This window comes from Ascochyta rabiei, chromosome 9 (genome assembly GCF_004011695.2).
Source record: "Ascochyta rabiei chromosome 9, complete sequence".
NCBI classification, from domain to species: domain Eukaryota; kingdom Fungi; phylum Ascomycota; class Dothideomycetes; order Pleosporales; family Didymellaceae; genus Ascochyta; species Ascochyta rabiei.
Genome location: NC_082413.1, coordinates 1,526,578 through 1,551,813, shown reverse-complemented (window position 1 = coordinate 1,551,813; position 25,236 = coordinate 1,526,578). Strand labels below are relative to the sequence as shown.

Here is a 25,236-nt window from a genome sequence, read left to right as displayed (position 1 = left end):
TAATTGCAGATTCGAATTCGATGAGTTGCGTTCCGCTCTATATCTAACCCTGTTTCACGCGCATGAACCCATCCTAAGAAGTAAAGCACATGGCTAGAATATGAAATTTCAGTTTGAAGATCATCACGATGCCAGTGTTTCCGGCTGTTTGCCAGACAAAGGAGCTGGTAGGACAGAGACAACCCCTCAATCAAATATTTCGAAGTTGTCAGATCAGTTGGTCAAGGTGCAACAATAACTCAAAGCCAGCGATCAGCGAAAAGAGACCAAGAAGTAAGGATTCCAACAGAGTCCGTCGCGCTACAAGCATCGTGGCAACGGTCTCGAGTGCCATGAGCAATGTGGCTGCGAAAATGGTGCGTCTGATCAACGGCATGTTCGCTTTGTCCATGCAGTAAACACTCAGTATACTCCAAATAATAGTCAGGACCATGAGACCGACTATTCCAAGTAGTGCATAATGCTGTTGAGGTATGCGATGACGAGGACACGTTCGACCTAGCAGGCAGTGAGACTAGTAAGACAACGTGATAGGTTCAAGGCAAAGTACCTGCTTCAGCTCGTGCAGGTGCAGCGACTGTACTCAGTTCTTCGTGGCAAGCCGAAGCTGCAGCCTGATGAGACTGGTGAATAACGATCAGGGGCTTCTTGACGCGGCCAGGTAGAAACCTCGATATTCGGGGTCTTGTGTTCTCAAGTCTCCGGAGACATTGATCATGGGCCTGGGGGCTAGATGACCATGCTCCCACACCAAGAAGTGCAGTGTGGCGGACATCATCATGCTCCAACACCCCATCAAACTCTGAACCATACGTTGCAGATAGCGATGCCGCGTACGTGATGTCCGTCTTGCCTTCGCCGTTACGCTTGTTTGCCGGGTAGTTTGTGCCGTATGAGGTGGGTTTGGTAGCAATCGAGGGTTCGCAGGAGCTAAACACGGTGGTAGGAGAAAACCCTATTGATGTCGACACTGAAGAAAAAGCTCGACTGAGCTGCAACACATCGTTGCTACTGAGCTCTTCCTCGTGACGGAGTGCCAGCGTAAGGGGATCGCCGTTGCGAGCAATGATGAAAGCGACCGAGGGCGCCTGTTCTCTACTCACGGAATCTTCGAGGGTGGCTGCACAAAGAAGAGTTAGTATGTTATACGCGCGGAGGGAAGTTCACCTTCATACCCTGTGCCATACCGGTCTGAAAATCGGTTTCGGTTCGAGGAGAAAGAGTCTTCGGCTTCGAATGTACATATATGTAAGCTCTCTAGAATGACTTCAATTGAGACTTTCACAGTCGGTACACCCTAGGATATTAGTAGCGCAGGCAGCCAAAAATGGCAAGTGGCACTTCTGTGGGCAAGCAGCCAGGAGAGGAGAGTGATTATTGACAGTGACGGCGCTGACGAGGAGCAGTCAGGGATTGCGAACGTAATAAAGCTGGGGTGCGTTGGCGCGACGGCTGGCTTTGGCGATGCTCACAGGGTCGGAAACTCCCTCAGGATAGACCAATCAGCGAGGTTGATGTCGACAGCAACATGTCATACTACCGGGTGTCGTAAACACGCACGAGCAGAGAAGATGGTATGAAACCTTCGAAGCGCAGCTGCATCTGTTCATAAGCGATGTAATTTTTGTGCTTATTGGAGCTGTAGCATCAGCAATCACGGCCCTAAAATGTTGTATTGGAGAGAATATTCGCAAGAGGGAAGAAATGCAGAGAAAGAAGCTGTAGTATGATTGGGTCAAGCTACAGTCAGACTGCAAGAAAGCTCACGCCAACAGAACATTGGTGGATGTCGGCGTTACAATGCTGCGACAAAGTAACGCCTTCTGGCCCCCCAGATGTGGGTGGCGGGGCAGCGCTCTGTAAGCTTCACAGCCTTGGGAGGATCGCGGAATATGAACACAGCAAAAGTGTATCATCGTAAACTCCAGACCACTCCAGCTCGGCAAATCAGGTGGGAAGCATAAGCAGACAGGACTGCGCGTCGCGCGATGCAGGTCTGATGGAGGCCGATGTTGATGATGTGGGAGAGGAGGTGAGAGCGCCTTGCCTAACCACAAGAAGTTACAGGATGTCACCCCCACATGCTACCGTGTTCCCACACATTGCAATGCTGTCAATGTAACGATGTGGGGTTGTTGACGAGACTCGGCGCGTGAACGCGCGTTCAAAGCCTGAGACGAGGAGACCGATGCACGTGATGGTGGTGCTTTTCTTCAGTCCTTGAGAGCTGATTGGACGTCATTCATGGACTGTAACGCAACCAGAAGCGGACAGATGGTGTACAGTAAGCTCGAAAACCTGGTTAAGGTACTTATATAGCTGACAGTCGAGCCATACACGTGACTTAAGCTTTCACCTTGAATGGCCTGGCAGTGTAATGTGTGTGTGATTGGCCTACGCAACTTAATCGATCGCGATACGAACGGAGATCGATCCCTTCTTGGTCTGCAAGACAATCAGATCATGGTCATATGAGATATCCTCCACCGTGGTGTCCACAAGCTTGGATCTTGGGACGACATTGAAGGCCATAAGAGCTGCCATGATGTACAGCTCACAGTACGCCAAACTATTGTTTCGTTAGTCAATTTCAACGAATGCGTGCCATGAGAGCTTACTTCTCGCCAATGCAAGACCTACTGCCCTTGCCAAAAGCGATGAGCTTCTTCTGCAGCTGATAGTTGGGCTGACCATTGACAAGCCATCTTTCAGGCGTGAAGTCATCGGGATTCGGGAACAGGTCTTTGTTCCAATGGTTAATCATCGAAGTCATTCCGATGGGAGTATTCCTTGGGATTACGAATTCGGTCTTGCCGTCTTCGCTCTTGTACACTAGCTCTTCCTGGGGCGCGGCTCTTGCAGACCTGTGTGAGACACCGGGCATCATTCGCAAGCACTCCTGCAGAATAGCCCAAAAGTATGGACGCTTCTCAAGCTCAACCCACTTCAAGTTGTGTCTGTCCAAGCCCTCGAGATCCTGCATGAGGCGTGCATATACTTCGGGTTTTGCGAGGACCCAGTATGTGAAGACTGTGAGGATAGCCTACAGAGCGTGGTCAACACTGGTCGTTTGGAGAGATCAGCAACTTACTGCAGTAGTTTCTGTGCCTGCAAGCAGAAAGTTGAAACCTTCGCCATTGAGTCGGTACATGGTCTCCTCCAAAGTCTCATTCGCTGGTCGAGATTTTGATTCTACTAAATCGGCAAAAACCCTCCCATTTTCAGGGTTTCTGACAGCCTGTTGGATATACCCAGGGATCACAACGTTCATCTGTCTCATTACAGACTTGATATCTTCGCCCAGGTAATCCGCCATCAAAGGCATGACCTGAGCCATCTTTCTGCCAAGCGCGTTGTGCCTCATCATGTACGCACTCTTGAAGAAGGATTTGACCCAGGTTGCAAAGTTTGGCTCCCAGCCCTCTTGAGCGATAAAACCCATGGATTCGCCAAATGCATACTGAGAAATAACATCAGCCGTGAAGCAGTTGAATGCCTCCTTCACGTCAAAAGGCCCCTTGCCGGCCGAGGTCAGCATTTTGTTTGAGGTCTGCAGCGCGAAATCGTACACCTCGCCTTCCAATCTCAGCATCTGCTGACGAGAGAAAAACTTGGAAAGCGGTGCTTGGCGTGCGCGATGTAAATCATGGGCTACTGTGGAGAAACCTGTCTTCGAAACAGGTCCAGCGCCGCCGGTGTTCAACTGGTGTTGCCATTTATCGCGAACTCGTCCAGGACCGGCGTATATTTCATCGGTGAAAGCTGGGTCAGAGCAGTGTAGCTCGTCTGGGTTGATCCGAACGATGGGACCATACTGTTCATGCATACGAGCAATGACTTTGCCATATCGCCCGACGAGCCACCAATCATAGTAGGCTTCATAGAGGTAAGATGCTGCTGCGACCTTGGGGCCGGGGAATTGAGAAAGCGGGTGGAGGGGCGAGATGTTGTAAAGAGCGATGGAGATCCTGTATGCAATCCAGAGGGCGACAATCCAAAAAACACTAGTCAAAGACACAATGGAGGAGAATCTGCTCGAGTCCAGGGCCGATTGCGACTCCATGTTGAGGTCGATCTGTTGGAGATGGCGCGACGCAAAGGAACCGTCCACAAGCTGGGAGGCGTTTCACAAAACATATATACCCTTTGGCCCGGTCTTAAAGGGACATCCCACTTCAACTGTGGCCGCTAATTCTGCTTACACTCTTCTCAACCCGTCTGCAACAAGTAGGTAGCGTGACTGTTGCGGAAGAAACCCCTTTTGGAAACGATAGCTTTGCATCTCGCAGACCCTGATTCGCCTGCTACATGCAAGGATGCAGGATGCATGTGGCAAAGTGGTTCTGGAGTGGATACTACGTGTGGAGCACGCACTTGACCCTGGAAAAGGCAAGCCACGTGCGGCGATTTTTTCTGAGTCCGGCAAGGCCAAGAATGACCCCCAGAACCTCCCACATGCCGGTGGTGCCAAGCTACGTATGTAGTATGAGCATGCATCGTAGGATTCGACAGGATATCAACCGGTCCACACTGCGGTCCGATTCTGTTAGGCGGCCCACGATATGAAACAGCTATCTTGGAAGTATCCTCAATTATTTTGTGCAGATTCCGAGGGCCTTGGATGGTTATTGGAGGTTTTCATTGTTCAAAATGATTTACGGTAGGGTTTGATATCGGTGCTCGATTCACTGCGGCCAGGAAAGTTGAGATGAAACTTGTGTTTGGATTCGACATTGATGAGTCAATCAAGGCTTTCTTTCACGAGGCTTGTGCATGACTCGATCGAGCACCTCTAGCAGTGAGGACACTAATTGGAGGATGAGGCGTTCGGCGTTATAACGGACCTAGTTCATAAGATCCTCTGTAGGCAGGGTTAAAAAGCAAAGTGGCGCAGAAAGGCTCCGACGTGCAGGGTGACAGCGGCAGATACGGCCAACGGGGAACGCGGGAACCGCCTCGCTTCGAACGTCAACCCATTGATAATCACAATATTTGCCTGTTCTCACTCCGATGCAACGAAATTTTCCGCGCGGCATGTGCACCAACGCATGCATGTCACGAAGGATGCGTTTGGGCCTGTCAGATACGTCAGATCCTGCTTCTTCGGGTCGCCGAAGGTATCAGAACGAGCACGCACTGGTCTCATCATCCCAAAGAAGGAGAGGTTGCAACGCGTTACATTTCTGGACTGCTGATCCTCTACGATATCGGCTTGTTCGCGTTAACAAGCGACGGCATGTGCTTGGGCCGTGACGGGTGGAGGTCGGGAACCTTGTGGTTCTGAGTCGCAACTGTAGAAGAGCCTGAGGGAAACCCAGGAGGCATGTGGAGTGCGATGTCAATTGAGCTTTGAATTCCTCCACAATTATACCAGCTCCGCTGCTTGTCCCCTCACCTCCCCGGTGTTTGCGTTCTCTTCTTCTCGACCACAGCGATCATGTTCATCAAGACCGAGCCCATCCCCATGACGGGCAGTGCTCGCGACTCGCTTATAGCCATTTCAGTGCTATGGACCCTTTTCACTACCACGGTTTTCTTTCGACTCTGGGGCCGAATCCAAGGCATGGGCCTAGGTCTTGATGACATCCTGTCAGTTGTGGCCTTGGTAAGTGGATGGTTCTCGAGTCACGTAAACCGATCACTTACAATATTCCGCAGCTCATGTCAGGCAGCACGATAGGCATGAATGCTGTCGTCTTCACCATTGGAGTTGGTTGGGACTTCGATCCCGAATCTCCCGTGTTCCCAAAGCGTAATTAGTTACTTGGTCATTGAAAAGATGCGACTTTACTGACGGTACACACAGTGGCGCACAACCTCCCTGTCATCATGCAGATAACGTTCGCTTTCACACTGGTCTATATCTGGTGTCTCGCAGCCCTCAAGATGAGTCAACTGGCCCTCTACAGGCGAGTATTTGCCAAACGACTCCGCAACTGGGTATACGGCGTCGGCGCAATTGTCATCGTCTGGGCTGTCGTTTTCAACTTCCTCTTCATCTTTCTCTGTGATCCTATCGCCCAGCAATGGACCGTCGAGCGTGTCGGTCACTGTATGGATCAGATACTACTCCTCAAGTGCCTGATCATGAGCAATCTGTTCACGGACTTGCTGATCGTTATTTTGCCCATCAGATCGGTATGGCAGTTGCAGATGAGAAAGACAGAAAAGTTCGCTGTCTTGGCATGCTTCGGACTAGGAGGTGCTTGCGTGTTCATTTCGATGGCCAGGTTCAGTAAGTGGCACCTCTCTGATCACTCACACACGATGAATTCTGACAGCTCTACAGTTCAGATTTATACTATTGACCTTATTGGCAACTTGACTGGCACTTCACTAACCACGTTCATGCTTTGCACCGTCGAGCTCATGTTAGCGGGACTCTGCATCAACATCCCGATGCTACGACCATTCTACATTCGCTTGAGGGCCAAGTACAAGTTGACCTCGATGAGCGCTTCTGGTGGACTAGGCTCGAACAAAGCATCCGATTCAAGGCAACTCGGGGCTGCACAAGTTAGGCCAGCCAACTACATGGCATGGATCGAACTGGTAAGTAGGCTACATGCCGGTATTCTTAGGATTGTGTCTGACAACTCGAAGGCTGACAAGGACCAAACGATGGTCACTTGTGACGATGCTAGCTCTGAACGTAAGCTTACGTCGGAACAACGGGGCGATGCTATTCACATTCAGAAGGACTGGATGATCAGTCGAGCATAACGACTCCTCACACGCTTTGTGTACAAGTCATCATCAAACGGGATAGAGGTCGTAACGTAGTCTGGCCAAAAAGAAAGCGAGAATAGATATGAGCCTCGGTGTTACTGGTCACAGCGAAGAAGTTGTTCAGTCGCACGTACGGACTGTCCTCGGAAGATAGCTCTACGGTATTCCCAACTTGTCAAGTAAACAGTATCTGTTACGAAGCACGGCATGATCATCTCCCATCCTGAACCAATCAATACGACCATATGTGATATGGGTCGTGGCAGATTCTGAGGTCTCATCAATCCTTCGGGTTGCACATCTTGCGCCTCCCTCTCTAGCTTTTAGCCAATCACTTGTACTTGATTGCCGTGAAGAGTTGTGGTCTGTCCAAGCCCTCGTGTGCTCAGTTTAGAGTCGGCGGTACGTACTTTTACTAATTGAGCTGTGCACTGAACAGCACTCGCTGAATCAAGGTGTGCAGAGATACTCCATCCTAACACCACCAATCACATCTTATGCGTGCAAGCACAGCACGCGGAAAAGTTGAATGCCAGATCATGGAAACCCAACGCAGCGCACAACTCAATTGAACCAGAAACTGACACTAAAGCTCGGACTCAAGCTCCTGACATAATGCCACCACCCAGGCGGAAGATATAAGCAATCTCCCGGACCCAGCACGCCTTCAACGTACTCTGCCTCCAAGAACCCAGGAAACTGGTGTTCGAATTCCGCTCTGCGTTGTTGCAGCTCATCGCATTCGCCGTCTGTGGTTGCGTCTCGCTCTCGAATGCTGCATTCTTCGGTGTTTATCTCTGGACACAGCTCCATAGCTTCGTCCAGATCAACCTGGCTGGTGTTGCTCATATCCACGCCACTCTCGTCTGCATTCCTCGGATACAGCCGCTCTGTTTGGTCAGGTGCATATAACCTCACGTACTTATATCCCACCACCTGCGCCAAGATGTTGTGGTACGGATCTGTGTGCAGCGGCGATATAGTACCCTTGGGACCGAACCAGGCGTTCAGCAGGGGGTCTTCGAGCTTCGGTGTTTCCTTGACGTGTGGCAGGGGGTTCGGCGCAGGGTCGCAGTAGCAGAAGTCTGGGATCGAGATGTCGGCGCGTAGGGAGGGAATTTGGGCGAAGAGGTCGTGCTGGGCTAAATAGCCTGTCTGAGTCTTGCTCTTCAATAGTTCGGCTGACTTGTTGTTGTTGTTGTTGTTGTTGTTGTTGTTGTTGTTGTTGTTGTTGTTGTTGTCGAGCATGTATGTCTGTAGGAAGTCTTGGAACGTAGATATCTTCTGGCCCCAGCCTGAGTCTGTGTAACTTCGTCCTGTCTCGACGGGCACAAGTCTCCTGCCACCAAGTGTTCGTTTCAACAAGTAGTCGGGGTCGCTCCATGGCCGCTCAACTAAGGCGGGCCAATGTTGTATAGCATTCTCGATGACAAGGGGCGTATGGGTAGCTGGAGAAGACAGCCTCTTTTGGTATGCGGACAGGCACATGTTGTCGACTCGAGTGATCTGGTAGCGTAAAGCCGGCAAATCTTCTATGTGTGCGGTTGGAAAGACTGATGGTGTATGTAGGGGCTTGTCGAGTTTCGACCTTTTCGCTGGTCGCTCCAGCTGTTCCGAACTGTCACCTGCAGGGCCTTGGGCGGATAGTACGCCTTCCAGCGCCGCGAACCATAGCTCCACAACTTCCTCTCTAAAGGGCGCACCCGTCAAGATGAGTGTCATATCCAGCATCTGGACCACCTTGTCGAACCAGTCCCTGTTGGTTTGCGTCCGATCGGTCCTCCCTCCGACGAGATCTACGACTCTCCAGAGTGTAGCATCTGCATGCAGCCTCCTCCAGCAAGTTTTGACCTCTTTGTACGGAACATCGTGTAGCCTCTGGTATGCAAGCTTTGAACACAAGTCAGGATTCGAAGGGAGGAGCGATAGAGCTGCGCGACCGCACTCGATAATCGAGTCAGTCTCCTCCACTGTAGTCAATTCATGGCGGGTTAATTGAATGATTTCTTCAAGCGACGGTGCAGCATTGAGAGTCACCGGCACGCTAGACTCTGGTAACGGTGTTCCGCCTTCATCGTAAGGAGACATGGGTAAGGACCGTGCTAGACAAGGGAAGCTCTGGCGTCCATGGTGGGCGCTTTGACCCACGTGCAGCACACGTGCGACTTCGACCATCGTTTTCGTGACCAATTCTCCGAACCCTGACTCCACTGTTCTTGCTTCTGTCAAACGCTTATACGAAGCTACTGCACGCCAGCTAACGGCTGCTGCATGCATGTCAAGCTTTCAGCAAATCAGACCGACCATCATCACTCACAGCATTCGCACGTTGTATTTGTGGGTGTAAAATGTTGAATTATAGATCCATGTGTCGGTCAAGCCGACAATGCAGCCGCTACTCGGCGATAATACTATCCTACAGTGCCGACCTTGTACCTAAATCTCAAATATCGCTTGTGACGTGACATCCATCAATCATAAGACATGAACGCCGACCATGCGGGATATCGTGCGGGTACAGGAAAGGAAAACAACTAAAGAGACCGGCTAGCCATGCATATGCTGAAGCTCACACTGGAGCTGGGTATCACGCATTGAATCATTCGAAAGGGGACGAGGACGAGGACAGCAACCCGCCGGCATCCCGCAGAGAAGGCACGTCGTAGCTGGTGTGGGTGGAGCTGCCTGTGATTGGCGTATGTGAACGGCTGGTGATGAGACCCCCCGCATCTTGTAGTGGTGGGACGTTGTAGCATGCTTGTGTCGAACTGCGATGCAGGGATGTACTACGCGCGTGACAGAGAGCGAGGCTGTTCGATGAGCTCGAAGGTGGTGGTGAAGGACAGACAGGTGTTCGCTGCTCCATCTCGATCTCGCGATCCTCCGATAGAAGGCCACCGGGATCTCGTAATTGGTTGTTGGGCCGAGAAGACATCTCGTAATCCTCCGACTGCTGCGACAGCCGTGACGATCGACGTGCTGGCGGCGGGTACGCGCGGCCGTTGGGCAACAGCGTATTTGATGCTCTCGAGCCTCTGCGCGGCTGAGGTGCAAAGTCGTGCGCAACGACAGAGTCTGTTGGTGAAGGAGCGGTAGTCGAACCATTCTCCAACAAACCACCAACGTCGAAGAAGGAGACCCGTCTCCCACTGCTGGCACGTGGACTGGGCATGGGATCTCGAATGTCTGCTACCCTAACACTCGAATTGCTGGTAGTCTGCGGTAAGCTGTCTTCTTTGGCTGGAAACTGCCAGTTGGTGTTTACGAAGGGCCCAGGCTGTTTGTTGGGCGCTAGAAGATCCAAATCAGCCATGGGTGCTGGCCTAGGCTTGCTGTTCTCCTTGTCGGCCAACTCAGGCTTTGTTCGATAGCCGAGTGATCGCGCGAGATCTTCGTCGCTGCCCCATTGTTGGAGTGTATGTGTGCGAGCGGATCCTCTGCGCTCTATACTGTCGGTGGTAGAGGGTGCCTTGAACTTCGCTTTCTTCAAGCCTCGGTCCCGAAGGAAAGAACCAAGAACGATGGCATTGGAAACGATGGTAGCGGCGAGAATCTCAGACGACGCAAACATGGAGCGGAACTGTTGCAGACCACGCTTCTCGATGACCATTGGCACACGTGCTCCTGTGATGACGATGAGGACGGCCGACAAGGAAAAGAGGCCTACAAGAGAAATCTTGCGTTTCAATGGCATGCCTGAGCGGATGATGATAGGAATGGGAAAGGCGATGAGAAGGATGTCCGTGATGATGTCGGCGACACCCATGGTGATCAGCTGGGCGTAACCTTGACGGCATCGTGGCTGGGGTGTTGGGACCACCTGCCAGTAGTGTGTGAAAGGTTGGCACTCTGCTAATGTCGCGATGAGGACTGCGATGAAGGTGACGACCAAGAAGAATCGAATGACACGTAAACCCCATTCGTAGCCTATTTTCCAGAACCGTTCTGTCAGACGCTTCAGGAACTCAGATACTGTGTACTTGGCCATCCATATGCTGCACGGCGTTAGCAAAGGGACGTAGAGAAGCTGGGGTGATGCTCACAACATGGCGTAGAAGACCCTTGCGGCGAGAACCATTTGCGAACCAATCTCTCGGTGGCGGATCTTGGTAGGGTCGTGCAGGGTGCTGACGTTGACGTTGTTGGTGCCCCAGATGAGGACCACATGTACAAAGCTCATGCGCACCATGAGGGGAACGACGCTCCAGGCCATGATCTTGTCCTCTCGAAACAGACGTTCATTGCGGATGTAGCGGCCAGACAAGCGAAAGCCTATGATGACGAGGGAGAAGATGGTGCACCACCAGCTGTACAGCAGGGTAGGGTTGTTGGTGGCACGGGTGCGGCGCTCTGGCGGAGACTCAGTGTATAGACTGCGCGGAAGTATCATGCTGCAGAGCAGTCCTCACAGACTCTCACCTCCGGAGAGGGAGCGCTGCCGGGTGTCGCGTGCTCAGGAATTCGAGACGGTCACAGCGGTGGGCCGAGGTGCAAGGTGCAGGGTGCAGTGCAATGTGCAAGCCTAGAGTGCATGGACCATGTCTTTCGCTTGTCCTACGTCGCTGGCGTACCGCGGTGCTGGGCGGGGTCGAACAGTCAAACGGCGGTCGAACGCTACGGCTTGGATGAGGGCACTGGGGCTGCAGCACCGTCGCGGTAGTCGGTAGTCGGTAGTCGAGTAGGGAGAAGGTGTGAGGTGTGAGGTGTGAGGTGTGAGGTGTGAGGTGTGAAGGGTGAGCACACAGGCTTAGTCCGAGTAGATGAGGAGCCGCGTTATCGCATCCCGCTCAGCACAAGGGCAATCAGCGGGTCGAGCGAGTGTGTGGCGGTGTTTAGCGCAGCCATGCGCCGATTCACACGCGCATCCAGCGCTGCCGCCAATGTCGCCAAGTTCCATCACGGCCGAGCCCTCTTGGGAACAGCGACCGAGAGGTTACCGATAGGCGCAACGACGCTGGTGGTTGCGTCAAGGCAAGAGATGGGAGTCTTCTCGGCCTCTGGTCTTGCAGTCGAGGCGTGGATGCCTACAGGGAGCCGAGACATGAGCTAAATTCTGGACCACAAGAAGACCTGCATGACGATAGCGCCTGTCTTTATCTCACGGTACTTCCAAAATGCACAAGGGACGTGGGTGCGGGACTTGCATACGAGTGCCTGGCCCGAGCGGCTGTACCGGTACGCCATGCCCTGCTCACCACTGAGTGGCTGTCTGGATCTTCGCGGGCCGCTTGCAGCATCGCTGGCTGCTAGCTAGGTGAGACTCGCTCAGGCGTGGCAGCTTTGCGGGTGCCCCGTGAACCTGTCTTGGGATGCGGAGCTACTCTGTCAATCATGCCTGGGCATTCGGCGCGTTTGTTCAAGAGCTGCTGCTGCTGTAACAACAACAGCAGCAACACAAAAGAGGTGCTCGATGCCGTTGCGGGCGGGATAAAAGCATCGGCCGTTGATCTTTTCGTGGACGGTGGACGGTGGACCACCCCCACGTCCGCCTGTCTCCGTCCCCAGCTTCGTGCATTGACGCATCTCACTTACCGCCTGCGAGGCTGGCTGTTGAAAGCCCCAACACAGCCATGTCAGATCATAGACACTTCGAGTGGCTGTCAGTAATAACACAAGTTGAAGACGACGTTGCGAGACAGTACAAAGGGAGGAAACTCCCCTTGCTGATCCCACCCAGTGCACATGGGATGCTGTCCAAGCGCCCGTTTTTCCAGTGCCGATCACTCGCGATGCGCAAGGCTTGTGATACTGCTTGGGCATAGCAAGTCTGACCACTGGAGATATTCAGAGTCAGGCATGGAATGTACCCACACTATATTGCAACGTTGTCAGCTAGCTGCGTCTCTCAACGAGACTCAAGACGTACCGTTAGCCTGTGCTGACAGTCTCACTCGATGACGACACAGCAGACTGTCAAGGTCCTCGGAGCTTCAGCTATCTTTGCAAACCTGATACGCTTCGTCTGCCTGGTATCGTCTGGAAACGGCAGGCTCTGTGAGCACGTGCTATCTTGGTCACGTGTGGCCCATGTCAGGCATATGTTTGTCCTGCTTTTCTTCTTTGTCTTGTTCTGAGAAAGGACTCCTGTGGACCAGCCGTCACAGTTGCAAACAAGTGTTGGATTGCATCAAGCCTGTTGTAATATATCAGCAGACAGGTCCTGCGCTCGAAGTTGCCTGGGTCACGAGAGAGAACATGCTTCCAGAACACGCCGACATGCAGGTCTTCATGGCTTGTGTCAACGACAACCTACACGGTGCATCATAGCTTTGTGTTGATAATTGGAGTTGGAATTCCACGCGAAAGCGAAACCAGGGGGATTTGCGCAAGGTTTCATCAACACTTGGCACCGAGGAATAGAGATCCGCATGCAACGCACAATGGAATTTTTTCATTTCAATCGGCTTCAAGGAAGAGAGTGGCATCAAGATGTTCTACCGTCTACGACTACCTACGAGAACCTTGATTCTGCGCAGCTCGCGTGCTGGTAAGCTGCGTCATTAGGCGCTAATTTAGCTCTTCACATGCGACGCACAAATAAGGAAAGAGTGCAGCACGACATTTCAACCCAGGAGGGCAGCCACGCGGGTTGGGCCAGGTGTGAACTCAATGAACAGGCCACTCAGGCGTTGAAAGCCACAGTAAAGTGCCCATCAATTGTTGGTAGCAGTGACATAATGCTGTGGAGCATTGAAGACCCGCCATGATTTGTGGTGTGAAGCCGATGACGTGCGTACACGGGAGCTGGAACGCTGTCGTGTGCGCAGGACAAAGCGTCTCCCACAAACCACAAACCACACTCGCCTTCTCTTCAACCTAACTCAAACCCAACTTGTACGCGACTGCTACCTCTACCTTTTCCAATAAACCCACCCCGAATCACTTCAATCATGTCCGACGCACCGCATGTCGAGCTCAGCAACACAGATCTGTCTGATCTCGCTGATTTGTCTGCCCCTGTCGACCAGCGCTCGCAAGCTCTGCCAGTAAACGGAAGCGCGAATCAGGCTTCGACACAGCAGACTGCAGCTGACGCAAAGAACAGCATCCTGCAGAGTAAGGTGAGTGGGACACAGAACGCCTCCGTCCGCAGCCGAGACTCAACACTAATGCCACACGACAGTGTTATCTGCGCCTCGCACATCATCTTGATTTTCCCCTCCTGACAACCGCACAGCAGCACAGAACACGATGGCTTCCATCCAGAACCACCCCTCGGTGCAGAATGCAAAGGACACGGTCCTCAACGGTATGGTAAGTGCAACCAACGCCTTATCTCAGGTTCCAGGATGAGAGCTAACGTGGCCTCGCGACACAGACACCCAAAATGCCTATTGAAAACACAAAACTGATTTGGTAGGACCCGTTGGCCAGCAGGCACGAGCAGAGGGCGCAAAGACGCGCGATGAGTTTGCCGACCTCGCAAACTCCCGCCAGATCCCTGACCAGAAGGCCGCCACCGGTCAGAACCTCACCCGTGAGTAGCAAGGCCGGGTCGCCTCGGAACACCGAAGCTAATAAGACGTAGACTACCACAGCATGTTCTACCGCCTCCTGAGCTGGAAGAACCCCCGCGCGACCGGCATCTCTTTCGCCGCCGCCATCGTCTTCATCTTCGCCGCCCGTTACCTAAACGTTATCCGTTACATCTTCAAGCTCACCTGGGTTGTGCTTGGTACCACCGCTGCCGCAGAGGTTGCTGGTCAGCTCGCTCTTGGAAAGGGTCTTACCTCTCAGTTCAGGCCGCGACAGTACTTCACCATTCCCAAGGCTTCGCTGGAGCGTCTGCTCGACGACGTTGAGCAGCTCATCAACTTCTTTGTGATTGAGTCTCAGCGCATTGTCTTCGCCGAGAATGTCTACGTCACCATCGCTGCCTTCTTCGCTTCCCTCATCTCCTACTTCCTCATCAAGGTACGCAATCTAGTATGCCAGTCCTTGGTCGCGATACTGACATCAAGTCCAGTTCGTTCCTATGTGGGGCCTTGCTCTCATTGCTACCCTCGTTACCTACCTCGGCCCGCTCGTATACCTCCAGAACAAGGAAGTGATTGATGCCCAGCTGGAGAAGGGAAAGAACCTCGCCAGCCAGCAGGCCACCCAGATCAAGGGTCTTGCCAGCCAACACGCTGCCAACGCTTCTCAGACTGTCCAAGGTCTTACTCAACAGTACACTACCAAGGCTCAGGAGACCATCAACCAGTACCGTGGTCGCTCCCCCTCCGCTGAGGTCAAGAAGGAAGACTTCCCTGCCGCGCCCAAGAACGACCTCAAGACCGAGGCCAGCAGCGAAATCCCCACAAAGCACGAGCAGGAGCCTCCTCTCGTTCCCCAGACCGCTTTGTAAGCGTCTCTGCATCTAGCAGTGCCCACTCAGCAGCCTCCCGCCCGAACCCGGGTTAGAAGTTCTGTAGCATGCTGCAGTCGTTTTTCTTTCGGCCTAAGCCACCAACACTCGACACATTCGCACGAATATCTCAACGACGACTTCGCATGACGGTTCCCACGCTCGGTTTCTCTGCGACAATCACGAACGGTTCAGATTGGACATATCCAGCGCTTGTACATCATCTTCTCTTAAAAGCTGATTCATCATCTACTTTAGCGTTGATATGCTTCTCCCCTTTTCTTAGTTTTCTACCCATAGGGTCGGGTTCATCGGTGTGAACGAGGGCATACAGGTCACAGGCATCAGGAGTTGGTTTGTGTCCGATAATGACTCCGACATAGTTATCAAAGCCCTTTCCTCAATCTTTTGCATCCCTGACATCGTGACATTGGTCGTGTTTCATGGCTGTAGTATCGGGTGGTCCTTTCCAAGGGTGAATGATACCTCTTCTAGGATGAATAGGCCCTTGGGAACGGTCCGACAGGATAACTGAAACAAAAGCCATCCGAATCTTCGTCCGTGAACAGTGCGAGTGGCTTGTGAAGGGGTTTCGAAGCGCGCGCTAAGCCCTGGGGGGATCTACATGGCTCGTGCGCGCTAGGCAACCGTGATCCGTGTTGCGTCTCACAAGACGAACAACTGGGACGACGACCCAGCTGTCGCCACAACAATCGCTCCTTTGTACTTTTCTTCTCTACACCATACAACAACATGGCTATACAACTTGAGTTTGACGTGGCCACCGGCCTATACACAGCAGGCGGAAAGGAGATCGCCAACGCCGTTCGTCGTGCGCTGACACACCCTACGACTGTTGGCTTCGTTAAGCGCGCTGTATCTAATGGCGAAGGCGAAGGCGAAGGTGACGGCGAGGGCGTCCAGATACCTGTGTGGGGTATCGTGCTCCTGGGCGTGAGCTTCTATGCAGCCATCATCGCCATGAGTCTGGTAAGCACCCTCGGCCTCGCCTCCTGAAGCACGGAACCTCGAACTCCCCGAATGCTGACCGTCCCGTAGTTGTCGTACATGCTCAAGGAGGTCATCGCTACCCTCTGCATGGTCGAAACGCCACACGCCGCTATCACCGTCTCGCCATCCGAAGAGCCCGCCAGCAAAGACGAGAAGGAGGGACTTCTGGAGACCGGCCCTACCATCACCCTTGTGCACCAGAAGCCTATCACATCGAGCATTCGCGGCACCATCAAGCATGTCGTTGCCAACGCCGGCCGCTTCGCTCGCTTCAGGGGCTTCAAGATCCACGCTCTGTACTCCCTAGTCTTCGCACTCGCCGTCAACTTCTTCTCGGCCTTCTTCTTCTCTCTCTTCCCCACAGGCCTCCCCGGACAAGCCGTCATCGTCAGTGCCCTGGCTGGCGCAGCCGTTGCCAACGTCCACGCTGCATGGACCCACAAAGTTGTCTCCCTGCCCTCCGAGGCGACCTTCTGGCAGCGCATCCCCGGTAAAGCTCACTGGAAGACCCTCGCCCCGGCTGCCGCTATCTCCACCGCCATGCCTTATATCAGCCTGTACCTTACCGGCGGTGTCGCAATTTTCCTTGGTCTGCACAAGCTTGACCAAGACAATCTCGAGCAGTACACTAGGGGTCAGTGGATGTGCCTCGCCGCCCGTGTCCTTGCCACTATCGTTTTCGCCATCTTCACAACCCTCTTCCTCTGCATTCCCGCCATCGTCACGCAGGTCCGCATTGAGTCGTCCATCCTGCCCGAGGACCAGGACACCATCGTCCCCTTCGACCGCACCTTTGGCGGCAAGGTCGTCTCGCAGATGCTCGGCGGTAGCGGCAAGATTGGCTTCTTCGGCGCGTGGCGCAGCTTCAACTGGGAGGCCCGCCGTCGCCTGTTGAAGTTGTACGTCAAGATCGGTGCCATTATGATGTTCGCCATGTTCGTCGTTGGCCACGTCCTCGCCTTCGAGGTCTTCGCCGTCATGGGCCCTCAGCTTGGAGAGTTCCTCGCCAAAGCCGGGCACGACGGATTCGTACAGCAGAACTAGGTTGCTGCACTGTCTTGACAACACCCAATGTACCTTGTTGAGCATGGACGGGAGGGGGTTTTGTTTTTCTATTATCTTTTCTTGGGAACAAAATTGAAGCGGTGTTTTGCATGTTTAAATCAACTAGAAAATCTCTCGACTACACAGTCCTTTTCCTTGTATACTCCCTGTCCTTTCCTTTCCTGCTTGTAGCTAGCCCTTATTTGTATATCTGAATCAACTTGCCACTCGACGCACGCATCTCCTCACCATTGCTGGCATGTCATCTCGATGCAGAGTGAAAAAGCCGTCCGTGCAGATCAGATCAGACTTGTCACTTTCCAGAAAGCACTGGATCAAGTCATGGCAAGGATATTGATATCCATGTTGATTTGAAGTCTAGATTCCCCGTGCAGTCAGCCTAAAAGCCACTCATTGCACGTAGTTGTAACGCCACACCATGCCCATGGAAATGTCAGTGTCTGTGTCTGTGCCTGTGCCTGACTAGAGCACGACCACAGCCTATGCCATCATCTAATAAATGAAAAACGAAAAACTACTGGGTATAACGCCTTCCTCGAAACCAGCCGTTCAACGGGGCCGCCTCGTCCAGATACCGAAAAGGGTGGCCGTGAGTGCAAATACTGCGAGTCATTTCATTTCTTTCACAGTCACGAAACTCTCCCTGTAGTCCTCGTCGCTCTTGGCTACGCCCTGCTCTGTCGGTGTCTTGGATGTGCGTATCTGGGGCGTGTGTGTCTTCATCTGCGACTGTTGGAGCAACTGCATACGGGAGTGTGACAATGGCGGTGTCTGCGTCTGATTCTCTTTCACTTTCTCTCTTTCCTCCCTCTTCTCATGCTCGGCGTTTTCCTGTCCGGTGACCACGCCATTGAGCACGACTTCCAGGTCCGCCAGTCGCACGGGTTTGATTAAGAACAGATTGACACCGCTCGAGTTGGCCTCTTGCTGCGTTTCTGTACTCGCCACACCAGTGAGGGCAATGATCGTCACAGGCGAGAGGCCATTCCGAATCTCGTGTGCACGAATTTGGCGAGTCGCTTCCAGGCCGTCCATCTCCGGCATGTTGATATCCATCAGGATGACGTCAATACGAGCAGTCATGTTGGCGACAGCGGCCTTGGCGGGTGCGGCGTGAGCCTGAGTGGCCGATCCAGTAATTAGTGACTGGTCCTGCGCCGATTTGTACGTATCGAGGGCCTCCAGACCATTCACAGCAAGAACATGACGGTGTCCGAGCTTGTCAATGAACGTCCGCAAGAGGCGTAGGTTGATTGGGTTGTCATCAACGGCCAAACAATTCAAAGGCCGTGCAGGTGTAGAGTAGATTGACTTTTTGACCGGGCTTGAGCTGACTGACCGTATTTCAGGAGCACTGTTCGTTGACGTGAGTGCTGGCCGAGCTCCTTCGATGAGTCGTGTGAAGATGTCTGGACTCTGGGGTGGCGTATTCTCTTTCAAGCTAAGCTGAGAGACCTTCTGTAGTGTCGCCTCGGTGTCGTGCACCTGATCGATCAGCCGGTTTGCGTGTCGATCAAGACAGGACGACAACGCTTTTGCCATCTTGTGCGGTCCAACGGGCTGGCCGATGCACTCAAAGATGACTCCAGGCACCGTGATGGCAGTAGTCGACTGAGCAGACGCTGCACCCTGGCAAACGACGATGACTGGTGGGTGGTTGGCTTTGTTGGGCCCCCGACTGTTTTGAGCGCGCAGTACCTTTGCGACAGATTCGGTAGCGATGATGAGATCTGGCGCCGCGGCACAGGGTCCATTGGCACATGTCTTCATCCCAAACCATTCCGCGCAAAGACTGTCGAGCGCTTTCATGGACAATTTGCTAGCAGTCTTTCCCTTCAGGCTCTTCACAAAGTACTCTTCCTCTTCGTCAAAGCCCTTGAAGCACACATTCATACCCTTCGTGCGCTTGCCAATCTCCCGCAAATGTCTCTCCTTCCCTTGCTCGAGCTCTGTGGGGCAGAACGATGGCGACATGACAGATTCCTTGAGTGGGCAGGAGACTGTGAACTTGGTTCCTCGGCCCTTCTCACTTGTCACTTCAACCTCACCACCCAGAGATTCCACAATCTGCTTCACAATGCTCAGACCAAGACCCGTTCCCTGGCTTAGAGGGTTTTCTTGCGCAAAAGAGTGGAACAGCCTGTTGTTGATGTAGTCCTCGGACATGCCAATGCCACTATCAGTGACTGTGAAGCGGAAGTCGCGGTACTCTTCCGCAGTGCTGGTCCTTGGCATCACTTGGAGCTTAACCTTGATGTAACCGGCAGGGGTATACTTGAGGGCGTTTCCGAACAAGTTCATGATGACACGCCGCCATGCGCCGGGTTGTGTACGGAAAACATAGTTCTCGCTCTGGTTAATGTCTAGAATGAGCGTCATCGGAGGGGCTTCGGCCTTGTGGTAGTGGAGTTCGTATGTTTGAGCAGATGTCTTTGCATATGTGTAGCCAGCGAAAACACTCTCGACGACATCTTCTGCGAGGACACTCATATCAACGTCGTTGATCAACGTCATGATATCGTTCGTGTGACCTTGGCCAGGACTAATGGTGTGTTTGGTGCTCTGCGTACGTTTCTTTGACTTCTTCAATGTTCCGCGCGTAAGGTTGTTGATCTTGGCAAAATCCAGCACGTGGTTGATGGTTTCCAGCAGCGTCTTTCCACACGTTTCGATCGTTTGCACATGGCTGTTCTGCTGGCTGTCGATGGCCGTGTCTTTGAGCAAGTCGATCATACCCAGAATGCCGTGAAGTGGAGAACGAAGCTCGTGGCTGATTGAGGAGATGAAGTCGGCCTTTGCAGCATCTGCTAGCTTGGTATCCAGTCGAGCCACCTCAGCCATGACTGAGTTGCTGAATGCGGCAAGGAAGCTCAGCTCCTGTTCGCTGGTGAAGACACGCATAGGGTCGGAGCTCCAGATGACGGCGCTAGCATACCATCGATCGCGATGCGAGTCCCACAACGGGTACAGCACTAGGCTCTTTGCCTTTGGAAATGCGCTCCGAAGGAAGTTTTCGTCGTCCTGACTTCTGGTAGACTCGGACTTTCGTGAAACATTGAATGGAAAGCCATCCGATACCTCCACCTCCCCGTTCCCTGAGGGGGAGTTGATTGCCGGGGTCGTGGCGTCGTCATCGAAGTTGAAGATCTGGCCATGTGAGTAGGATCGAAGCAAATGCCGCAGTACGCTTTCCGACATGGCGTAGTGCATGTCGGAGGACCTTGTTGTGTCTTTGTTGTTTTTGCTCAAGGCGGAACCCAACAGAACACAAGGCTTGTCAGGTTCTGGTAGCTGCTCAGAAAAGAAGTCATCGTCCACAAGCCCGCCAAAGGTACTGATTTTGGCGTCGAAGAAAGCGACGCCGTCAGCTTCAATCGCATCGACAATCATGGTTGAGGCCCTGCTAAAAGCCGCTTGAACCTCGGGGGCAATCTTGCTCTTCTGGTCGTTGTGCGAAGAAGAAGAGGTTTTGGTCGCTGTCTCTGGTGCCCGTGGATCCGGGCCGAGTTCGGAAGCAGGTGTAACGACGTTGCTCCTGGGGCGGATGCTGGACGTGTCTGTGTTTGCGGGGCTTTTGATGCTCGAAATGACACTATCGTTTCCGTCCATGATGAAGGGCTCCCTGTCAGCGTTCGATAGGACAATGGGCCGTTGTCGTTGAAGAGGCGTCTCAGACAAGCCAGCCGACAGCGGGGTGTCCCAGGGGTCCTGCCACCAGTTCTCCAGCCCACTTTTGCCCTCTGCGAAGGAGCCCAAGCTCTTGACCATGATCTTTCCCCTGCGGTGGTCCTCGGTCGCCCTTGTCATCTCCAGGTGTCGCATGACTGTGCCGGCCATGTCTTTGAGAAAGTCGAGTTGGTGTGCGGAGAGGCCTTGGCGGGGCTTGTCGTCTAGAACACAGTAGGTGCCAATGTTGTGCCCACTTGGGCTGCGAATGGGCACGCCTGCATAGAAACGGGAGTTGGGGAAACCCTTGACGGATGGATAGGCGTGGAAGCGGCGGTCTGCGGCCAGGTCGTTGACGACCAGGGAAGGAATGCCGGTGGAGTCATCGAAGGGCAGGCCGGGGCGATCCGTGGTCAGGTTGACGGTGTAGTAACAGATGCTGTGTTCTTTGGGAAAGATGGTGTTCCCCCAGTGCAGGCTGTCCTCGTGGAATTCGGGCTGGCCGGTGTGCAAGGACGTGGTCCTGGTGGCCTCGGCCAGGATGTAGCAGTTGCGGCGGTCGAAGAAGGAGATGAGACATCTGCGAGCGTTGAGGCGCAGAGCTCCCAGCTGCGCAAAAGCGGTCAAGGCCTTGTCCTCGGAGGGCTGCGGGTCGCTGTCGGCGGCGATTCCAAGTCCATTGCTGGGAGGGAGCGGCTGAGGGGGCGTGTCGTGGCCATGAGCTTGTGGGTGTGGGTGTGGGTGTGTGGGTGTATGTGTGGGTGCATGCGTGTGTGCATGTGCGTTGGTAGGTGTAGGCGAGGGCGAGGGCTGTCGGCTGAGGCCCTCGGCGGAAGTAGTGCGTTGCGGATAGTAGCTGAGACAGAGACAAGGCATCAGCAATGACAAGCCCCGGCCATGGACTCGTGCACAACTCACCGGTAGAACTCGCGCTCCTTTGCGAGCTCGGGATGCTCCATCGTCTTCTTGCGCGACTTGGGCTGCGGACCTGAAAGGCGGGCGCTCTCGTGGGACCTGGGGCCGCCCATGGCAAAGTACAAAGCACGTGTGGTGCACCCCTCCGATCATTCAAAGCTAGTCAGTGGCGGGCAGCGGTTAGAACGGGCCACGAGCATGCCCAGTGCTCTGTGCGTGAGCTATGTGTAGCCAGAACAACGACTTGCTTTCGATGCCGGCACTGGGAGAGGTTGGCGTGGGAAGAGGCGGGAGCCCAGGCAAGCAATCTGACGCAGGGTCTGCCCTAGTGGAGCGGAGAGTGGGGGCGCCACACACAAATCACGCCCCTGGTCTGCGCACTTGAGTGAACCTGGCACTGGCGCTGGTACTGGTCGACGGGCTGGGCTGGTTGGGGGGACGGGCTAGCATCTCAGGGCCGTAGAGGAGAAGAGGATGGGCTGCATGGGCTGCATGGGCTGGTTGGGGGGACGGGCTAGCACCTCAGGGCTGCAAAGGAGGAGAGGAGAGGGGAGCCAGCATCTCAGGGCTGTAAAGGAGGAGAGGCGACAGACAAAAGTGCTGAAAAACGTGTACACCACCTCCGTCATGGGGCAGGCGCTGTGCAACGTGGCGCTCTCTGCCCTCCCTCGCCTTTGCCAGAGCTTCCACGCCACGGAGGTAGAAACGTTCAAGGCACGCCTCCCATACAGCTGAGCCCTCACAGTAGGTGGCAGAAGCACGCTTCACAACAGCACCCCACCACAGACTAGTCTGACCCAAACACAACTTCAGCTTAACATCTCTCCGTCGCCACCGATGTGCGCTTCGCTTGTAGATCGCGCCTGCCGTTGAACGCCAACGCCAAGAGATCTGGCTCCAGAGCCGCTGCCGCTTACCGCACAGGGCAGCTGCGTCTCACCCCGCCTATCCCCTTCAGAGAGCTCGACCATCGCAGCTACCGCCTCGTCGTTCCAAGCATAGACCTCTGTATCACGTTGGTGACCACCCAGCACGCTCATCATGGGTACGTAGATCAGTGCGTTGCTGGAGCTGGTTGTCCTGTCTGCCCTGTCTGTCCTGTCTGTCCTGTCTGTCCTGTCTGTCCTGTCTGTCCTGACTCATACTCCATACAGGTCGACTTCTGACTTTGGCCTGCTGTAATCTGAACCAATGGGTGCTTGACTGGGAGGGAAACCGCAGGAGAATCGTAGAGAGCATCCAAATCGCTAAACTGCGTGGTGCAGGCTTCCGAACCGTAGGTGGAAGCCAACTACAGCCTGATCACCGAACCCCACTGATTGTCTCCAGGGTCCAGAGTATGCTAGTACTCACAGATGCCCCCGAGACAAGACTGACCTGCGCAAAGACTTGAAATCACTGGCTATGGCCTACTGGACCACTTCCTCGAGGGCGACACATACCTCCATGCCTGGGAACAGCTGGCCATGATCCTACAGGATGACTCGATACACGGCATCATCGCCGACATTGGCATGCCCATCATGCACCGCAACAACAGATACAACTGCCGTGTCATCATCCTGGATGGCAAGATCCTGTTCATCCGGCCCAAGCTGTACCTCGCCAACGACGGCAACTACAGGGAGATGAGACACTTTATCCCATGGAACCGCCCACAGCACCATGAGGAGTACTACCTGCCCCAGTTCATCCAAAAGATACAAGGCTCGACCAAAGTCCCGATCGGAGATATGGTGCTCTCAACACCAGACACCTGTATTGGCATGGAGACTTGCGAGGAGCTCTTCACGCCACTATCCCCCCACCTAGCCATGTCGCTGAACGGCGTGGAAGTCGTCACCAACTCCAGCGGCTCTCACCACTCTCTCAGGAAGCTCAACACGAGAATCAGCTTGATTCAGGAGGCCACACGGAAGTCTGGTGGTGTCTACCTCTACTCCAACCAGCAAGGCATGGACGGTGACCGACTGTACTACGACGGATGCGCAATGATCATCATCAACGGTGAGATTGTTCAGCAAACGTCGCAGTTCAGCCTCAACGACGTCGAGGTCTGCGTTGCCACAGTCGACATCGAAGACGTCCGGTCCTACCGCTGCACACCATCGAGGGGTATTCAAGCTCTTGCTGCACCTACCTACGAGCGCGTGGAGACTCAATTCCACATTGGTAAGAACGAGGATGAATACGATCCCGATCTGGCACCAAGTCCTCGTCAAGACCTAAAGATTCATGCGCCGGAAGAAGAGATCTATCTGAGCGGATCGTGTTTCCTGTGGGACTACCTCCGCCGTTCTAATCAAGCAGGCTACCTGATCCCACTATCTGGTGGGATTGATAGCTGCTCGACAGCAGTACTCGTCTACGGCATGTGCAACATGGCATTCGAAGCTCTCCAGGCGGGCAACACCCAAGTCAAAGCCGACATCCAGCGCATCGCAGGGCCCGGTGAAGCAGAAGGCTGGCTACCAAAGTCACCCCAAGAGCTCTGCTCCAAAGTCTTCTCCTCTGTCTTCATGGGCATGTCTCAACAATCCTCCAAGGAGACACGGAGCCGAGCCGAACGTCTCTCTCACGACATTGGGGCGCAACACACAGACCTTGATATTGACTCGATTTTTAACGCTTTCAAAGGCGTCCTCACGCAAGCCACAGGCCACGAGCCTAACTTCAAAGTCCACGGCGGCACCCACGCCGAGAACTTGGCACTCCAAAACATCCAAGCCCGCTCCCGCATGGTGCTTAGCTACGTCTTCGCACAGCTGCTGCCCACTGTCCGCCAGCGGCCGAACGGCGGATCCCTCCTCGTTCTTGGCTCCGCCAACGTCGACGAAGCCCTGCGTGGCTACTTCACCAAATACGACTGCTCCTCGGCCGACATCAACCCCATCGGCGGCATCTCCAAGACCGACCTGAAGCGCTTCATCGCCTGGGCAGAAACTCACCTCTCCCTCCCCATCCTGCGCGAGTTCCTCGACGCCACGCCCACTGCCGAGCTCGAGCCTCTGACCGCCGACTACGTCCAGTCCGACGAAGTCGACATGGGCATGTCGTACGCCGAGCTCTCCGTCTTCGGCCGACTCCGCAAGTCGCAGAAACTCGGTCCCTACGGCATGTTCCAGCGCCTCGTGCACGAGTGGAAGGACCTGCACGAGCCGCGCGTCGTCGCCGACAAGGTCAAGCGCTTCTACCACTTCTGGGCCATCAACAGACACAAGATGACCACCATCACCCCGAGTCTGCACATGGAGGATTACTCCCCTGATGACAATCGATTCGATCTAAGGCCCTTTTGCTATCCGAGTTTCTGGTCTAGTTGGAGCTTCAAGAAGATCGACCAGGCAGTGGAAAAGCTAGAGCAGAAGAAGTAGAAGACTGCTACGTAACTATACTCTAGTAGCGTATAGATGGATGTTCTTAATAACCCGCTCCATGTAGCGTCATTGCTAATAAAAGCAAAGTCCACCTAAGCTATCACTTTATGTCTACATACAACAATT

At 53.9% G+C, this 25,236-nt stretch overlaps 9 protein-coding genes across 9 annotated transcripts, besides 8 other annotated features; 4 read left to right on the top strand and 5 right to left on the bottom strand.

Annotated features, from left to right (window-relative positions):
- Positions 1-2,000: part of a mobile genetic element that runs on past the window's edge.
- Positions 209-1,185, bottom strand: EKO05_0006031 (uncharacterized protein; the record flags this gene model as incomplete). Its single annotated transcript, XM_038939691.1, has 3 exons — positions 209-498; positions 551-1,120; positions 1,176-1,185. 3 exons carry the CDS (start codon positions 1,183-1,185, stop codon positions 209-211), a joined length of 870 nt encoding a protein of 289 aa, XP_038799038.1.
- A 403-nt stretch (positions 2,001-2,403) lies between the features above and the next one.
- EKO05_0006030 (uncharacterized protein) lies at positions 2,404-4,063 on the bottom strand (the record flags this gene model as incomplete). Its single annotated transcript, XM_038939710.1, has 3 exons — positions 2,404-2,569; positions 2,619-3,043; positions 3,092-4,063. 3 exons carry the CDS (start codon positions 4,061-4,063, stop codon positions 2,404-2,406), a joined length of 1,563 nt encoding a protein of 520 aa, XP_038799037.1.
- Positions 4,064-5,437: 1,374 nt separating this feature from the next.
- EKO05_0006029 (uncharacterized protein) lies at positions 5,438-6,723 on the top strand (the record flags this gene model as incomplete). Its single annotated transcript, XM_038939890.1, has 5 exons — positions 5,438-5,605; positions 5,659-5,752; positions 5,807-6,235; positions 6,290-6,552; positions 6,604-6,723. The coding sequence occupies 5 exons, from the start codon at positions 5,438-5,440 to the stop codon at positions 6,721-6,723; spliced, it is 1,074 nt and encodes a 357-aa protein (XP_038799036.1).
- Positions 6,724-7,293: 570 nt separating this feature from the next.
- On the bottom strand, positions 7,294-8,817 carry EKO05_0006028 ([Histone H3]-dimethyl-L-lysine(36) demethylase; the record flags this gene model as incomplete). Its single annotated transcript, XM_038945901.2, has 1 exon — positions 7,294-8,817. The coding sequence occupies one exon, from the start codon at positions 8,815-8,817 to the stop codon at positions 7,294-7,296; it is 1,524 nt and encodes a 507-aa protein (XP_038799035.2).
- Positions 7,916-7,970: a tandem repeat.
- Positions 8,818-9,328: 511 nt separating the features above from the next.
- Positions 9,329-11,119, bottom strand: EKO05_0006027 (uncharacterized protein; the record flags this gene model as incomplete). The annotated part of the gene is made up of 2 exons (XM_038939622.1): positions 9,329-10,724; positions 10,773-11,119. 2 exons carry the CDS (start codon positions 11,117-11,119, stop codon positions 9,329-9,331), a joined length of 1,743 nt encoding a protein of 580 aa, XP_038799034.1.
- Positions 11,120-11,215: 96 nt separating this feature from the next.
- Positions 11,216-11,250: a tandem repeat.
- A 166-nt stretch (positions 11,251-11,416) lies between these two features.
- Positions 11,417-11,459: a tandem repeat.
- Positions 11,460-13,619: 2,160 nt separating this feature from the next.
- Positions 13,620-15,076, top strand: EKO05_0006026 (uncharacterized protein; the record flags this gene model as incomplete). The annotated part of the gene is made up of 5 exons (XM_059636721.1): positions 13,620-13,785; positions 13,907-13,978; positions 14,090-14,206; positions 14,258-14,643; positions 14,696-15,076. The coding sequence occupies 5 exons, from the start codon at positions 13,620-13,622 to the stop codon at positions 15,074-15,076; spliced, it is 1,122 nt and encodes a 373-aa protein (XP_059492704.1).
- Positions 15,077-15,829: 753 nt separating this feature from the next.
- EKO05_0006025 (uncharacterized protein) lies at positions 15,830-17,131 on the top strand (the record flags this gene model as incomplete). The annotated part of the gene is made up of 2 exons (XM_038939858.1): positions 15,830-16,066; positions 16,136-17,131. 2 exons carry the CDS (start codon positions 15,830-15,832, stop codon positions 17,129-17,131), a joined length of 1,233 nt encoding a protein of 410 aa, XP_038799032.1.
- Positions 15,962-15,995: a tandem repeat.
- A 630-nt stretch (positions 17,132-17,761) lies between the features above and the next one.
- Positions 17,762-21,846, bottom strand: EKO05_0006024 (uncharacterized protein; the record flags this gene model as incomplete). The annotated part of the gene is made up of 2 exons (XM_038939634.1): positions 17,762-21,674; positions 21,737-21,846. 2 exons carry the CDS (start codon positions 21,844-21,846, stop codon positions 17,762-17,764), a joined length of 4,023 nt encoding a protein of 1,340 aa, XP_038799031.1.
- Positions 21,543-21,635: a tandem repeat.
- Positions 21,847-22,124: 278 nt separating the features above from the next.
- Positions 22,125-22,163: a tandem repeat.
- Positions 22,164-22,774: 611 nt separating this feature from the next.
- On the top strand, positions 22,775-25,107 carry EKO05_0006023 (NAD(+) synthase (glutamine-hydrolyzing); the record flags this gene model as incomplete). The annotated part of the gene is made up of 4 exons (XM_038939867.1): positions 22,775-22,778; positions 22,888-23,009; positions 23,063-23,070; positions 23,121-25,107. 4 exons carry the CDS (start codon positions 22,775-22,777, stop codon positions 25,105-25,107), a joined length of 2,121 nt encoding a protein of 706 aa, XP_038799030.1.
- Positions 22,810-22,870: a tandem repeat.
- Positions 25,108-25,236: the final 129 nt, after the last annotated feature.